General features: G+C 40.3%; 1 protein-coding gene and 1 long non-coding RNA gene across 10 annotated transcripts in view; one reads left to right on the forward strand and one right to left on the reverse strand.

Moving 5' to 3' along the window:
* Positions 1 to 664: 664 nt before the first annotated feature.
* LOC118530766 (uncharacterized) lies at positions 665 to 2,334 on the reverse strand. The gene is made up of 2 exons (XR_013441779.1): positions 1,999 to 2,334; positions 665 to 924 (listed from the first exon to the last, which is right to left on the reverse strand). It is a non-coding gene; the product is annotated as an uncharacterized LOC118530766 (long non-coding RNA).
* Positions 2,335 to 2,552: 218 nt separating this feature from the next.
* The window catches only part of USP34 (ubiquitin specific peptidase 34), a 256,698-nt gene continuing 242,015 nt past the window's right edge, over positions 2,553 to 17,235 (forward strand). For 6 of the 9 annotated variants that reach the window (XM_078056506.1, XM_078056507.1, XM_078056510.1 and 3 more), the window contains exon 1: positions 11,814 to 11,889. In XM_078056506.1, coding sequence (XP_077912632.1) covers positions 11,829 to 11,889 — 61 coding nt within the window. In that variant the 5' untranslated portion in view covers positions 11,814 to 11,828. Of the gene's footprint in view, positions 2,731 to 11,762; positions 11,890 to 17,235 lie in introns of those variants that run through there. The other 3 variants (XM_036083556.2, XR_013441778.1, XR_013441777.1) reach the window with 3 other exon arrangements.

The following is a 17,235-nucleotide window of genomic DNA, read 5'->3' on the forward strand; positions in this document are numbered from 1 at the left end:
GTAGGGCTCCATCTCATGACCCTGAGATCACGAGCTGAGCTGAAACCAAGAGTCAGATGCCTAATGACTGTGCCACCCAGGTGCCCCTTAAAGAATTTTAAATCAAGTATCATTTCACGTAACTTTGTAAAGGAAAAAAAAAGCTAGGAAGCAATTATTAAAAAAATATTTCTTTAAAGATCAGACTGTGTCAGGGCGCCCTTGGGTGGCTCAGTTTGGTTACGCATCTGCCTTCGGCTCAGGTTGTGATCCCAGGGTCCTGGGATCGAGCCCCGCATCGGGCTCCCTGCTCAGCGGGAAGCCTGTTTCTCCCTCCTATACTCCCCCTACTTGTGTTCCTGCTCTTGCTCTCTGTCAAATAAATAAATAGAATCTTTAAAAAAAAAAAAAAGATCAGACTGTGTCTTCAATATATCCTAGAAGTACTGCACATGTATGGTAATAGTTGTTGTCCTCACTTTCTGTAACAGGAATGTGTTTGGCCACAAGTAATGGAAACCTAACAGTGGCTTAAGAAAAATGGGACAGACTAGCAATCTGGGGGGGACTGCTGTTCTAGGAGGTATCAGAGACCCACCACACCTTATTTTTCTGCATTATCAACTTTATAGTTAGCTTTTATCCTGTTTGTGGTTTCATTGTAAAAAAAAAAAAAAACAAAAGCTAGACAACAGATGCTGTATTACTTTGTAAATCAAAACCATGTTTCAGACAGAAAGAAGGGTTAAGGGTAATGACTATTGAATTTGTCCCCTTTTTTTAGTAATGGGCAATTCTTTCCAAAAGATCCACTCTGCAGATTTCTGGTCACATTTCACTGGCAAGGACTCAAACACAGGTTCAGCCCCTACCATGATTCTTTTAAACCAGTAGCAAATATTCCTTGGGGCTTTCCTTCCGGAATTCAAAATTTCTAGCTGCCACCTGAAAAACAAAACAAAATTTGGATTTGGCAAGTTTCCCTGTTGGTAGGTAAGAGGGGTGGGTGGGAATGGATGCTGGATGGTCAAGGAGAAAAGTCAAGTCTGCAGAAACCCAAGTTTTATAGTAAAGATGGGAAAGGAAGATAATAGAATATCTCTACAGCTCCGAAGGATCACCTGCTCATACAGAGCACTGTAAAACAGGTGGGCAGAAACTATACCATCAAGTTCAAGCAGCAGAAAGGCAAACAATACCGGCAAGGTGGTCCTGGCATGGAAAGATGGTGGGGCAGAACCTCCATAAAACCTTTAAAAGAATTACTACAGGGTCTGAATAGCTGCTCCAGTTACAGTTCTAAGATTACGTACACTCCCTTTTGGACTGTTCAGTCACATCTCTATAAAAACATACTGGATATAGAAATCATTGAGGGTAGGAGAAAAATTTTCCTAATGTTAACTAGTTGTTAACCAACTTGGGCTGAAGTGTCCCCTTTCCTTCACCTGTTCTTCATTTTGTCCCTATCTTAATACCCTGGCGATGTGCTCTTCGCTGAGAAGCATAATATGCTATTTCAGGTGAAGAGCTGAGGACAGGTAATTGGTGCAGGGCCCTCTCGCATAAAAGGGAGGAGATGCCATGTGAACGCTCTTCACTCCGCCATTTCTTGTCACATCAAGGTGTCTTACTGCTCGAGGACGGATGAGCCTTACAGAATCGAGGGTAGCGATCAACACGGATGCAGGTTACACCGCCCCTGGGCTGTTCCATTCTCACAAAGGCCCGCGGGGAGAGGGCCGTGTGCCCCAGCTTGGGCTGTAGAGTCGCTCCGGCCCGGCTCCCCTGCGAACTCCTGCCTCCCCCACCCCAAAAACCCGAGAGCCGGGAGGGAGAAATCGCCACCAATCCCTCTTCGTGGGCCCGGAGGAAAAATGGCGAAGCGCAAGGGCGGGGAACAGGGCGGCGCGAGTGACCCGGCGCTCGCTAAACCTCGCAGGCCGCGGAGTGGAACGCGGTGGGCGACGCCGCGCAACCGCGGGCCGCTCGGTCTCTCCGCCATCTTCTCCTACTCACCCGGACTCCCCCCGCGGCCGCGCTGGCTTCGTGTTTCCCTTCCGGCCGCTGACAGAGATCCGGGCTGGGAGGGGTGGGCGAGCGCGCCGAGGGGGTGGACCGAGGGCGGGGAGGCCGGACGGAAGAGGAAAGGGAGGGCGGCGAGCCGGCCGCGGCGGGGTGTGGAGCGTGCGGCGTGTGTGCGGAGGGAAAGGTGGGAGGGCGGGAGGCGAAGAGAGGGAGGGAGGCGGAGGAATGAGAGCGCGAGGCGTTTCTCGTCGGCTCCTTCGCTCGGGCGGAAAGAGCCGAGCGCAGCCCGAACGCTCTAGTAAAATGGCGGCGGCGTCGGCGGTGGCCGCGGCGTCTGGTCGGTGAAGTGACTCTGCTGCTTCTCTCCCCACCCGCCCCCTCCCTCCCTCCCTCTCCCCTCCCCCCGTCCTTCCCCCCCTTCCCCGCCGCCCGCGCCTCCGCGCCCCTCCGGCCTGCGCACCTCCCCTCGCCCCCCTCCTCTCCCCCGCCCGCTCCGGGGACCGCCGGCCCCCTCCCCCATACTCCTGCTCTCCGCCCCGTCCCCGCCGCCGCCCGCCCTCGTTGCCTCCCCGCCCCGCCGGCCGGCCGGCCCCCTCCTCCGCCTCTCTCCCCTCCCCCCCGCCGGTCGGGATCAGTCAGTGCGATCCGAAGCGGGGGAGGGGGGGGGCGGCGGCCGAACGATGTGCGAGAACTGCGCAGACCTGGTGGAGGTGTTAAATGAAAGTAAGTAGCCGCGGCGGCGGCCTGTGGGGGTGCACAGTTTGGGGGCCCCGCGCAGCTCCCCGGGCTGCCGCGGCCTGCGGGAGGCGACGGCCGAGCCGGGCGGCGTGCGGGCCTAGCGCCCCGGGAAGGTGCGCGGTGGCGCGGCCGCCGCGGCGCCTCGGGCCCAGCCCGGCCCGGTTACCTGGGCGCCCGAGAGGGGGCCGCTCCGGAGCTCCGGCCAGGCCGCGCCTGGGCGGTCTCACCTCTCGGAAAGTTTCCTCATTACAGGTGTCAATTAACGAAGGCACTAATGAGCCTTCGCCTCCTTCGTCCTGCCGGGAAGGTGAAGGGAGGTGGGGTCCGAGGACGAAGCTTTCCTCCGCAGTCCGAACCCTTCGGCCCTCCGGCCGCCCTCTTTGATTTTCATCGTGCCGCTGAGGAGGCCTCTTTTACCTGCTAATTTTCATTAAACTCCCTGGGAGGAGGTTGGTGGTTTTCCCCTCCCTTGGGGGTGTGTGGGTGTATTAAACCTTTCTGCCAGCCCTGAAATAGCTGAAAATGAACTGTGATAGTCATGATTGGAACCTTCATACCTATTTTTTTTTTTTTAATTGTGTTTCTTCTTAGTGTACCATTCGTCGTTGTAGCAGTAAATTTTATTAAGGAGAGCACTGTACTACAGATAATCATCCCGGGATAGTCATGGCCTGTCTCCTGGAATGAAAGGCCTTATTCCTATACTTTTATTAAAGAGCGTACACTGATTTTTTTTTTTTTTGTGGCCAGATTCTTTTATTTTATTTCCGACCCTTGTAAGATAGTATTTGAGCCTAAAGAAACAAGCTGTATTGCAAGTTCACTATTTCTGGGCCCAAAGGCCTAGTTGGTTGAGGTGCATTAGATCAAAGATTACAAAAACTTGATTGTTGAGAAAATGCTCGTTTACGAACTGCTTATGTGGGTTTTGGATTTATGTTCTGATATTTCCCAAAACTTCCAAACTATCTCTTTTCTAATACGATTCTTTAAGACAGGGGGTTTATAAAATGTATCATCTTGTTTGTGTTTGAATTTTACTTGATTATTTATGTGCTTGAATTTCACTTCAATAACCCAAGGCAATAATAAAAGTGGAATGGTTCTAGTTTACTTTGAACTGTGTGTTTACTTTCTGACAGGTGGAAGCAGGTTTTGCACTTATTCAAACTGGACTTTCCAATGTTTGTGTTATTCTAAATTTTCCTAGAATTTTAAGGTTATTTGTATTTATCTTGAGATACTTTTGGTGCAGGTGTTTTATGATATGATGATTATGTAGGTAAAGCCCTTGGTACTTCAGTAAACTATTTTATATCAGATATAAGTTGTGTGATTATGGTTTTATTAAATTGGGAAAAGCCTATCTTTGCTCTCTAATAGAAGAAAAAACTGCTTTTAATAATTTTTTGGCGTTTTAAGTTATTTTAAACTCAACTAGAAGAACTACCTTTAAACAGAGTATCTAAAGAAACTAAAGTTTGTTAATCTCTATTTAATCTTTTGAAAAGAGATGATGAAAGTTCTTATTGAAAATTCTTTGGGAAACCCCTAGAACTTTGTTTAGAAGCACTCAAAAATGCAGTGGATTTATGGAAACAAAAATGTAGAGAATCTTGAAGTAGAATTTAACTTTTATTACCTTTAATTATATACAGTTAGTGGAACCAGGTTCACAAAATTTGGCCATGCAGACCCTCTAAGAAACGTGTCTTAATGAACAAATAAGAAGGATTTTCTATTTGTGTATAAGCCGGTGGTCTCTCAAAATACTTAGGACAATTTCTTAATATTTCCTTTAAAGCTCAGTTTAAAAATTTGCCTCCTAAACATTAATCTCACAATGATGCATCCTTTTTTTTTTTTAATTACTTAGCAATTTTATTGGTAGGTTATACGAAACTATTACAAGTTGATTTTTTTCCCCTGTAGACTGAAAATTGTTTTCATTGTTCTTTTCTATAGTTCTTGTATTCTAAACATAAGAGGCTTAAGTTTCTTGAGAACAGAGGGTCTTACTTTATCTCATTATAGTAACATTTATCCATGACTGGGTGGAATCATGATGGTTGGAACTTGATAAAACCTGTTGAATTGAAGTAGGTTATATAGGTCTTTCTTGAAATCTTGCTCACAATAACTATTAAGTCTATACTTTTATTCCCCCAGAGGTTGTGCGAAGATGAGCATCAACTCATCCTTGATTAGAAATTCAGAGTTTAAGTCCCCAAATAATGTGCTCAGAATTCATCTCTCAACATAACTCCCATGAGAGTTTAACCAAGAGAAAAAAAAATACCAAAAACCTATTTCTTGTAAAATTTACCAACAGTGATGAAACTTAAAAGAAGCCTGGCCTGGACACACCATTGTTATGTAAAAATTTTGTGCTTTCAGTGAAAGGGTAGACATAATGCAGATAGTACTACTTTCTTTTTTTTTTTTAAGATTTTATTTATTTATTTGACAGAGAGATAGCGAGAGAGGGAACACAAGCAGGGGGAATGGGAGAGGGAGAAGCAGGCTTCTTGCTGAGCAGGGAGCCCAGTGTGGGGCTCGATCCCAGGACCCCGGGATCATGACCTGAGCCGAAGGCAGACGCTTAACGACTGAGCCACCTAGGCACCCTGGATAGTACTACTTTCTATCTGATATGCAAAGAGGGTTTGATAACGGTAGGGACTTCAAATATTTATTTAAAAATCTGGCAGACCGTAATTTAGTTAAAATAAAAGTTGGTAACAAAAGATTGTAAATAGTCTGCTGTTGTCATCAGTTTTTGATGAGAGAATTAATATTACCATTTATACCTCTAGTCCTGCTGAGAATCTGAAGCTGTGAACTCTCACCATGGAAACATACAGGTATACAGGCACAGTTTTGCCTGCAGTTTTAAGGACCTGTTGAAGCCTGTCCAAGGAACCAGGCTAAGAACCCCATAATAAGGACCCCCACATCCCCTTTTTAAATGGTCTTGACAGATATCCTAAAACTTAAAATTACATTTCAAAATAATGTTTGGCTTTAGTGTTAGAATAACCAATCTCAACAATACTAACATTTAAGTTTCTCTTTTCCTTTCAGTGCTTTATTTTTAATAAGGACATTTTAAAGGCTTGGGATGTATTGAGTTGATTTGTTTACTATCAGTTTGTGGGTTTGCATTCAGTTGAGGAATGTATTGAGTTAATTTGGCTACTATCAGTTTGTGGGTTTGCATTCAGTTTAGGAAATAATTTTAAGTGTATATTCCTTTGTTTATTCTGTTGAATTTGTATATTTGCAGCTTTTCTAGCTATTTTTGTAACCAGTTTACTAAGTCCAGAGCATTTCTGGGTGTTGAGAAGTTGGAGGCCTGAAGTTATGCTTTGGGCCATCACCATAGCTATCTCAGTAGTAAATTGAAGTCATTATTTGCCTCAGTAAAGTAAATTTCTCTGAGAGAAGACTGAAATGGCTTTAAATGTAAATGTTATTCTATGGGTGTGTTTAGTGAATTACAGTTTACCAAATGTAGCATTTAAACAAAGTAGACTATTTATTTGTCCCTCCTCATTATCCTTGAAGATGGGCAGGAGCAAGTATTGGTATCTAAGTTTTAGAGGTAAAGAAATTGAATCTCAGAAAGGCTAAGTGGTTTGCCAGGTAAAGATCACCTGTCACTTGCTTAGTTAGTCCTATCTAAGCTTGAACTCGGGATACTGTGATAACAGTATTTGCAGAATAATTGTTTGTATTATTTTTAAAGCAGAATACTTTAATGAGCAGTTTGTGTTGAGTACTTTATCAACTCTTTGAGGTAGGTACTCTGTCACCCTTTTCAGATAAGAGAACCAAGATTTAGGGTTTATATAACTTGCTTAGAGTCACATGACTATATTTGGTGGAGCCAGGATTTAAACAGGACTTAATCTCAGGTCAGGCTAAAAAGGCCATGCTCTTACTAGTTACGCTATGCTGTGTAAACTTTATGATGATCTGTTTGAATGGAAGACATTATTGTGAGTATACTGTTTGACAGAATAAAAAATTAGTATATTTTTATGTATTTTCACAACTTCAGGCATAATGCCATTGTAATTGTAGTAGGAATTTAAGAGCGGTTGTCCTTAAGTAGCTGAATGGAATCTAAATATTGTTAGCAATGAGTCCTTTAATAAACCATGCATTTCTAGAGGGTTTTTTTGATATTATAAGTATATAGGCACTAATTAATTAATTCATTAGTAACAGTATTTTTTGGTTGACCTATAATTCTAAAATTCTAAGTGATTCCTAAAATTGGAAATCTGATTTTACAATACAAAGTCCCAAATTATGAATTTTTACTTGGTGATCTAGTTAAGTATCACTTAACCAATTAATATTTGAAGTAGTATTCATGATTTCAGTTCATATATTTTTATAGTATAACTTAGTAACCATAAAGCACTACCAACATGCAGTATATTATGTAAGTTATCTGCATTGTAGTGATAACTGTTAATGAGCTTTAGCACTGTATTCATGAAACATGTTAACATTCTTGTATGTTTAATGATAGTATTTATATATCTGATTTAAAAGTATTTCTAATGTGTAGATAGTGTGTATTAATAATAATTTTTACATTTTCAGAAAGAGAAAGAAACTTTCCAATAATGGCTTGACCGAGGTGTGACAGACCCTAGCTAAAGGGGTTGAGCCGCTTTTCTCTTTTTTACTTTAATTTTTTCTTAATTATAAAGGTTGTATATTCTCATTGTAGCGATACTGAAAACTGTAAATCTAATCATCCAGTGATGATTCCTGTTGATGCTTTGAAATATTTTTGGTACACATTTACATTTCTAAGAATGAGATATATGTAGTTTAATATCTAGCTTCACCTAATGTTTAATGTTTCTAGTTTCACCTAATGTTTTGTTTGCTCATGTTCCTTATTAACCTTTTTTGAAAACATACTTTTTGTGTCTGTATAGTATTTCATTTTGTACAAGATTTAATATTTTCCTATTGTATGTTTGTTTGCAGTTCTTATGTTATAAATAATGCTGCAAATGAGCATCCTGTATATAAATCTTTTACTTACAGTACTGTTTTTTAGGTAGATTTCTAGAAGTTATCACTGTGTCAAAAATATAAACATACTTTTGTTTGTATTGTCTACCTGCTCTTCAGAAAGGATATACTGATTTCCATTCTTTATTGTCTGCACAATGTGGGCACTTGTACTGAATATTATCCTTGACAAAGTGTTATTTTGGTGAAAATTGTAATAGCCAGTTACTAGTAAGTTTGAACACTCATACTTTTATTGGCTGTTTGCATTTTTTAATACAGTGCCTGTGTTCTTTTTCTACTTTTCAAGTTTTAATGTTTTGTGTAATTACCTTACAAGAGTTGCTCACTTACTAACCCTTGGTCATATTCACCACATACATTTTTTTCCTGCCCTCCTCCCCCCCCCCTTTTTTAATGTGGTCTCTACACCCAGTGTGGGGCTCAAATTCACGACCCTGAGATCGAGAGTTGGATGCTCTGCTGACTGAGCCAGCTAGGCGCCCCTTCCCTGTTTTTTTGTTTTCTTTTTCATTTGGGTATTTTTAATTATAGGTCTTGAACAAATGTTTTATATTGTGCAGCTTCTTCTGCAGAGTTGCTGTCTAAAACACAGTATATGATTATCATATTATCTGCTTAAACTGTCATAGATCTTCATTGCTTGAAGAATAAAATACTAACTTCTTAGCCTGACATATATCATAGCACAGTTTGGCCCAAACTCCTCTTCCTAGCTTCAGATCTCACTTTTTTGGTGAGGCCTTCTTAAATTTTTCCCAACCTCTCTTAAAATAACTAATATCCTTTAGTTTAGAATATGTACTTACATTATAGCCCTTCTTCTTCTTTCTTTTTTTTAAATTTAACATCAGCCTTCCTTGCTGGATGATGAACTCCTTAGAGTCAGGGGCCATGTTTTCTTTTCCCAGTCCCTAATATAGTGCCTTATAGAGAATAGGTAAACATTTTAGGGGCGCCTGGGTGGCTCAGTTGTTAAGCGTCTGCCTTCGCCTCAGGTGATGATCCCAGAGTCCTGGGATCGAGGCCCGCATCAGGCTCCTTGCTCACGGGAAGCCTGCTTCTCCTTCTCCCACTCCCTCTGATTGTGTTCCCTCTTTTGCTGTGTCTCTCTGTTAAATAATAAATAAAATCTTAAAAAAAAAAAGAATAGGTAAACATTTTAGTTAATGAAAGGTTTTTGTAGAAGAAGGATGTGATTGCCTAGTTAAATCAGTATTCTTGGGCCTATAGTCAGTAATGATCTATGTTTTTTAAAGTAAGCTCAACACCCCATGTAGGGCTTGAACTCACAACCCCAAGATCAGGAGTACATGCTCCACTGACTGAGCCAGTCAGGTGCCCCTAATCAGTAGTGTTGTAGATATGAGAGTTTCTGGCAGAAGTATGCTATAGGTATCATATATACTGCTTTTTATTACCTTATTCCTGAATTAATAGGCATATGCTTATAAAAAAATACCCACCCTAAGCAAGTATTTTCTAAATTAATATGCATTGCAGAAAGGCAAAAATTAGTTGTTTCTACATAGGTGGTGAGCTTTGGGTCCATGACATGAACTTTGACTAAATTACTTTTATTTAGGACTTGGTGTATACCAGGAAAGCAATTGGGCGTTTTGCCTTTTAATGTGATTAACACCTGTTAATGAGATTTTTTTTTCTCAAATCCCATAGAAGTTAAAAACATTCTCCACGTGTGTGTGTTCATTGACAATTGATGTGGTATAAACCTGGCCTCTTGCACTTTCCTTACTGTGGTTGAAGATTGATTTCTCTTCCTGCCTTGGCCATAACCTCTTCTAGAAAACTTAGGTTGCTTATATCCCTTGGAAGAACCTACTTCTCTAGCCATTGCTGATTGAATTCCAGATAGACTCCTGACCTGATGGATTGGTGGGGCTGCTGTTGATCAATCAGATTTCTCCTGTCAGAATGTTTGAACCAAAGAGCCCGGTAGCTGTGAGCTGCTGAACTAGAGTGGGTGCTTTGGGAAGCTGATGGGAGGGAGCAAAAACATTGAGGAAGTGGAGGCGGCTGTTTGCAGAAGAGAATTGGGGCAAATTTGTGGAAACTTTTGACATGGAAGCTCCATAAAGAGATAGAAGATAATACTGTGGTGGCTTTCCAGTACCGAAGCTAGAGCTCCTTTGGCACTGTCTCCCCTATACATACATTTGAATTAATGTTCAAGCAAAAGAGTTTTGTTTCAAGTAATGTGCCTTGATGAGCTTTCCTGTATTGGAGCATATTCCTTGTGATTCATGAATAAGGTAATAAAAAGCAATATATATGATACAATCATCAGCTACAGCATACTTCAGCCAGAAACTGAGTGCTTCATTATAATCTGGCATAAGTTCTTGGAACATGTTGGGCAAGTGTCATCTGTAGTGTTTGGTGGCAGGAGAAAACCTAACTCCTTTCATTAATTACTTCTCTACCAGGATGTTTAGTGTTTTTCAAAAGAATGCAAGTAGCTTTGTTGTTTCTGGAAAAGAAACCTGCCTCCCCCCCCCCCCAAAAATAGTATAGAAAATAATAAAGATAATTAGGAAAATCTGAAACTCTGCTTACCAAAGAAATTGTCCATGTTTTAATAAATATCGTGTAAGTCGTTCTTGCTTTCCTTATATATAAGTTTCCTTATACACATTATTTTATGTAAAAAGCTAATTACATGTTTTTTTTTTTTTTTTAAATTTTGTTTATTTGAGAGAGAGTGAGAGTGCGCATGCATGAACAGTGCGGGGGGTGGGGGGCAGAGGGAGAAGGAGAAGCAGACACTCCTGCTGAGCAGGGAGCCTGACATGGGGCTTGATTCCTGGGATCATGACCTGAGCTGAAGGCAGTCGCTTAACCGACTGAGCCACCCAGCCGCCCCAAAAGCTAATTACATGTTATTCTATATTTCTGTATCATTTTTATTAAGATGTAGGTATCTTTTTATGTTAATATGTGCTGACATTATAGTTTTTAATGGCTTCAGTGTAGTATTCCATTGTTTGGTCCTACTGTAACTTAACCAGTCCTCTGTTGATGGGCATTTGGGTTTTTGTAAGTCTTTGTATTATTGTCTGAATATTACCTTGAATATGGTCTGTGAAGTCAGATTACTGAGTAGCTCATACAGCATGTCTGGAAGGGAATTTGACAGTTACGCTAAAACTTAACAATAGAGCATCAGTATATAGGCTTTATAGTCTTAAAGTGTTTGCTCCTAGGTCTGTGGGGCTCTTCTAGCAATGTGCATTAGCAATTTAGCAGTGTGCTCGTTCTAAACCACCATAAGACAAAATAGGAGAATAGGTAATTTTTATTCTGGGGAATTTTGCTGCCAGACTCATGAACCATATTCTGATTACTGAGAAAGGCTCAGTAACCAATGATGAATGTAGAAGTATAAGAATGCTAGCTCAGAATAAATTTGGATTTAAGAAAACACTAAGACAAATAGGGATTTTGAAGTTGTGTTCAAAGAAAAGAATATCATTAAGGGGATAGTGGGCGCACTGTTTGGTAGAGTGGCATAATGGTGGTCAGCAGAAGGTTGTTTTATTCTAATGGTACCTTGTTTCTATTTTCCCTTCTAAGAAGAGTTTCCAAACCTGTAGGATAAATCATATATTAAGAGGGAATCTAATCTCTAGATTGGTGAGGAATAATGAGAGTTTTGTTAGTGGTGTTAAGAGTTAAAATCTCGAGGTCTGGGCAGATTGCATCCAGTGAAGGTGATAGAGCCATGGTGTGTGTGATTGTGAAGCTTTAGCTAAGTTTCCTGGAGAGCAGAAATTGGCAAGGTTTTTTCCCCCTTATTTTGGGAAATACAAGAGAAACTTTCCACTACTGAATAATCACTTAGTATACCGAGAGTGAAATGATGATAAAAAAAACTGGCATGGCACTAAGTAACTTAAACAAATGTCATTTTTTTTTCTTTGCTTTAGAAACCGGTATGATAAAACATGGAAATGCTACTATAGGTATGACCTTTTTTGATTACATCAATGTGATAGAATCTGATGCCATCCTGGCGGAAAAGAAGAAATGTATTTTGTTGTTGTTCTAGAGGGTTGACTCGTGGTAAGCCACAGGATCTTGTCCTTAATTCTTTCCTCTTCAGGATTTTCAGTAATGATCTCTGGTTTAAAAACTATTCCTTGGAATGGAATTGTCCCTATTTCAAGGGAGTGAAGGGGACTTCAGAACCTCTTCCCTTTTTTTAAAATGAAAAGCTCATTTTGATCTGTTTTATAGATTGGAGTTCTATGTAAGGTTTCTTTTGGGGAGAACAGGGTGTAGCTGTTTGCGCCTGGGTGGTTCACATGGTTCAGGTTCTGCCTTGGGCTCAGGTCATGATCTCCTGATCCTGGAATCAAGCCCTGTGTTGGGCTCCCTGCTCAGCGGGGAGTCTGCTTCTCTCCCTCAGCCTCTCCGCCTGCTCGTTCTCTTTCTCAAGTGAATAAATAAAAAATCTTTAAAAAAAAAAGGCTTGACAGCCATTAACAATATTTAATGGGTGCTCCAAAAGCCAACACAACCTAAAACTCTTCAAGTATTACAAGTATACTGTGTGTAGATTACAGGAGGTGATATTGCAGTGCTTGTGCAGTTAGAATACTGTGTTGAATTGTATACGACACACTGATGATAACATACTTCTGAAGCTATTTGAACATTGTGTAATTTCACATATGTTCATTGAACCTCAGAAAACTCATGAGAAATGGAATGATTTGGCCAAGGCTACATAGTTATTAAGTAGCAAAGGTAGGATTAGAATGTAGTTCCTTCTGCTCCTTATACTTTTCACCAATAAGCTTGGTGTTGGTTTTTTTTTTTTTTTTTTTTTTGAGAAGCTTGACTGTAGAAGTTGGAAAATTCATGAAAAACTGACAAAGGAACTATGGAGAGATTAATTCTGGTTTAAGTGGATTAGGCAAGGTTTCAAGGAAGGTGGAAGATTGAATTGGGCCTTTAACTGCTTGGAATAGTTGTTGGTAATGAGGGGAGTGAAATGGTTTACCACAATTTGTGATGTAGCCACTGCTAACCTCATCCCCTTGCTTTGCTTCTCTCACAGATGTTATTTGCTGCCATGATGAGCCTTTATATATGCCTGGAATTCACCACCTTACTATGCCTTCAAGTCTCAACCTAAATGTTACTTTCTCCCAGAGGCCTTTCTTGAACATCCAATCTAAAGTATTCTGGTTCTTCTTCTTTTTTTTTTTTTTAATTTAAGTATCTGCACACCTAACATGGGGCTCGAACTCATGACACCAAGATCAGGAGTCTCATGCTCCTCTGACTGAGCCAGCCACATGCCCCTGAAGTAGTTCTGATTCTTTACCTTCGTAGCACTTACCACAGTTTAGAGTTAGGTATTTACTTTTTGTTTACTTGTTTTATGTCTTTTCATTTTATAAGACGGTAAATTCTGTGGTTGCAACTATCTGTCATATTAACTAAGTTTCATAGTGCTTATACATACTAGGATCAGTACTTTTTTTTTTTTTTTTTTTAAGATTTTGTTTATTCACCTGACAGAGACACAACGAGAGAGGGAACACAAGCAGGGGGAGTGGGAGAGACACAGCAAGAGAGGGAACACAAGCAGGGGGCGTGGGAGAGGGAGAAGCAGGCTTCCTGCAGAGCAGGGAGCCCGATGTGGAGCTCTATCCCAGGACCCTGGGATCATGACCTGAGCTGAAGGCAGACGCTTAACGACTGAGCCACCCAGGCGCCCCAATACTTATTTGTTAAAATGTGTGAAAAATCTTAAGATCACTGTAGTTGGGTAATGGAATGGAAGTCAAGAGTAGGCTGGATGTGGTGGTTTTCCCTGCTTTCCGGATCCACAGATATTTTATATACTGTCAATCCTTTTGTGACATCCTGCTTACCACCTCCACTCATAAAAAGGTGCTCCACTGATAAAAAACGAAAAAAACCCTAATTTTGTCATGGTGTGTGTTTTTTAATTTCTGAGTATCTCTTGATATTTACACCCATGGGTTAAAAATGGAAGATTGGGAATTACTTTTTGAACCAGGTAGGACTCTTGCAAGGACCGGAAAGAAAAGAACAGCTCCTTTGGTGGAAACAAGGAATTTCCCCCCCCCCCCCTCAGTTATAACTACACAGTTCAGGTGTGTGCTGTGTTTGGGTGTGGTCTACTCTTAATCTGTGGGTTCAGAATGTTATCAAGACTTCATTCCTTTTTGGCTTGCTCTCTCTGCTTCCTTGGTTCGACCTCAGTTTGGCCCTTCTCTTGGTAGTAGAAATAGCTCCTTAACCATCTTTTTACCACACTGTTTGGAAATCATGTTTATATTACACAGAGGAAAAGAAAGAATCTTTTCTGAAACCTGTATAAAAGAACAGGGAAGCTTTTTCCAAAACCTCGATGGCAAATGGCATTTCATGTATCATTGGCTTACATGTCATTGGACTTATTCCTGAAGTAGAGCTCAGAGTGGATGGACTTTGGTTGGCTTAAACTAATCCTAACCCATTCCCGAAGCTGATCCCACCCAAACCTCATAGCTAAAAAAAATATTTCCCAAAAGGAAATTTGGCATGTTTTGACCATGAAGAAGGTGAGATTGTTTCTGGGCAGCAAACACATGGATATCTAGTACCTTATGCTATACTGAAAGCTTAATACATTTTTTTGTGGTTTTATAACTTGAAATCAAGGATTAGGTCTCATCCACATTGACCTGTCTGTAGATTTCTGAAAGTGATGACTTGTACATAGGTAACCAGTGTATAGAGTTTGGTGAATTTTCATGTTTTCTGGACATCTGTACACGGATATGGTATGGGACGTTCCTTATTACTTTGGCCTCGAAAGCTTTGTTGATCCTAGTGTCTGTGCACATCTGGAGTTCTCATCTCCATTGCAAACTTCCGGATCTCTTTGAGTGCCTGGGAGTCACACTTGTTGAAGCCCACGCCGTGGATGCACTTATGAATGTTGATGGTGTGTTCTGTAGTCACTTTCTTGTTGATGGCAGAATGGCCCTCCTCTCTACCCTTCTTGTGGGAGCCTTTTTGCTGGGCCCAAATTGGCAAGTTGAAAACCATTTCTTTTTTTTTTTTTTTGAAAACGATTTCTTAATGTTCTATTTACTGAATACATTATTTTGTGTGTCTTACCTTCACTTTTTCTTTTTTTTATTACCTTCACTCTCTGTTTAAATATTCAATATATAAAAAATACATTAACGTTTAACGTGTGTAAAGCATTGTGCTGGACGCTGTGGTAGATACAGAAATACATTTAGATGTATATTTCCTCTTAAGGAAGGTTGGAGTCCAATAAAGATGAGGCAGTAGGATGGTAGTTGAGAGATTGATGTCTGGAATCTGTTAGACCTGAGTTAAAATGCTATTCCTGTCATTTATTAGATCTCTGGCTTTGGTTAAGTTCCTTAACCTCTTAATGCCTTCAAATGAGGATGATACTTAATCCTCACAAAATCTCTATCAAGTGTAATTAAGGTAGTAAGATAATACATATAAACACTTAACAAAGTGCCAGTGTAAGAAAAACTGTTCGTATGTGAGAGAGAGAGAGAGAAGGAAAATGGTAAATTCCATAAGAACATAAAATCCTGAAGTGCAGTGGGAGGAGTTTGGGTTTTGGTAAGATTGGAGAAGGCTTCATGGGAATTTGATAGAATTTTAGTTGATCTTTGAGCAACTTTTTTCTAACTGATTAGACTTGGAGAAATGGTTATTTCAGTAAAGTTTTGTAGGAATAGTAAGCATAGTATGACTTTCTTGAAACTTCACAAAGAATTGTCTCTGGTTTACTTTCTTATATTCCTCAAGGACCTTACTCTTTTAAGCTGTCTCTTTTTTCCTCCAGTGTCTTAAGTTCTCCTGAAGCTTCTGAAATCTGGCTTCTGCTTTTGCCGAAAAACTATATTGTCACAGATCACTAGTGGCCTCCTCTTTTTCTCTAATTTCTTTCTTTTTTTTTTTTTTCTATAATTTTCACAATGACCCGTGCTTTCCCTGTTTCACTTAATTGTTTGGTGCTTATGGTTGTGATATATGTGATCATCGTGGGAAGTTTAAAACAAAAAATACTGACGTACATCAGTAAAACATTCATAATCACTTTGTTAAAATTTTAGTATATATTTTAGTATATAGTATCATTCCAGCTGATTTTCTATGAATATGTAAAAATGAGTTCATATGTACTGTTTGCTTTTTTTAAATGGGCATTTTCTTATATCCTTATGTCTAAGAATGAAATTTAATGGCAACCTACTTTTAGTCTTTGAATATAACACATATTTAACTAGTGTTTTCCAGTTAACCCCCCTCCCCCCAAAACCAAAAAGCAGTGAAAATGTCCTTGAGTATAGAAATCTGGATCATGTTCTAGGTCTAAAGGAAAAAAATTTTAAGGCTTCTGATGGCTAAAAACCTAGAAAGTTTATACTAATATATACCCCATCAGTGGTATTTGAGAGTGCTTGTTTATTTGCATTAGATGTTCTATTTAAAAAAAATCCAGGGGCACCTGGGTGGCTCAGTCGGTTAAGCGTCTGCCTTCAGCTCAGGTCATGATCCCAGGGTCTGGGGATCAAGTCCCACATCGGGCTCCCTGCTTGGTATTCTCCCTCTGCCTGCCACTCTGCCTACTTGTGCTGTCTCTCTGTAAAATAAATAAATAAAATCTTTAAAAAAATCCATGTAATAGGGGAAAAAGGATATAGTTGCTATCTCAAACTCTTTGGTTTCTGCAAGAGTTTGGATATTGAGGATTATTGCATTATTTGTATGGACATATTTGGTTCCTGAGTTACAATAGTGAGTGGTCTATTTAGAAAGGCTTTTCTCACTCTGAGATCAGATATTTGATTATTTTTTTTCTAGCTTTAATGGATTTATTAAATCTTTAATCTGTCTAGAATTTATTTTGGTCTAAGTTACAAAGTGGGATCTAACATTAGCCTTTCCAAACTGTTACTCAGTGGTCTTAGCATCTTTCTTTTTCCCAGTGATTTGAAATGCCACCTTTTATTTATTTATTTTTAAAGGTTTATTTATTTTAGAGAGACAGCATGAGAGCAAGAGTGTGCGTGCGAGTGGGGTGGGGGGGTGGGGTAGAGGGGGCAGTGGGAGAGAGGGAGAATCTCCAGCAGACTCCCCCACTGAGCGTGGAGCTTGATGTGGGGCTAGATCTCATGACCCTGAGATCATGACCCAAGCTGAAATCAAGAGTTGGACCCTTAACTGACTGAGCCACCCAGGCATCCCAGCTGTACATCTTAATTCACTGTATTCACACAATTATGCAACCATCATCACAGTCAATTTTAGAATACTTTCATCACCTCAAAAAGAATCTCCATACCCTTTAACTGTCACCCTAAATCCTCCATCCTCCCACCCTTAAGCAAC

Source organism: Halichoerus grypus, chromosome 10 (assembly GCF_964656455.1).
Source record: "Halichoerus grypus chromosome 10, mHalGry1.hap1.1, whole genome shotgun sequence".
In the NCBI taxonomy this organism is placed as follows: Eukaryota; Metazoa; Chordata; class Mammalia; order Carnivora; family Phocidae; genus Halichoerus; species Halichoerus grypus.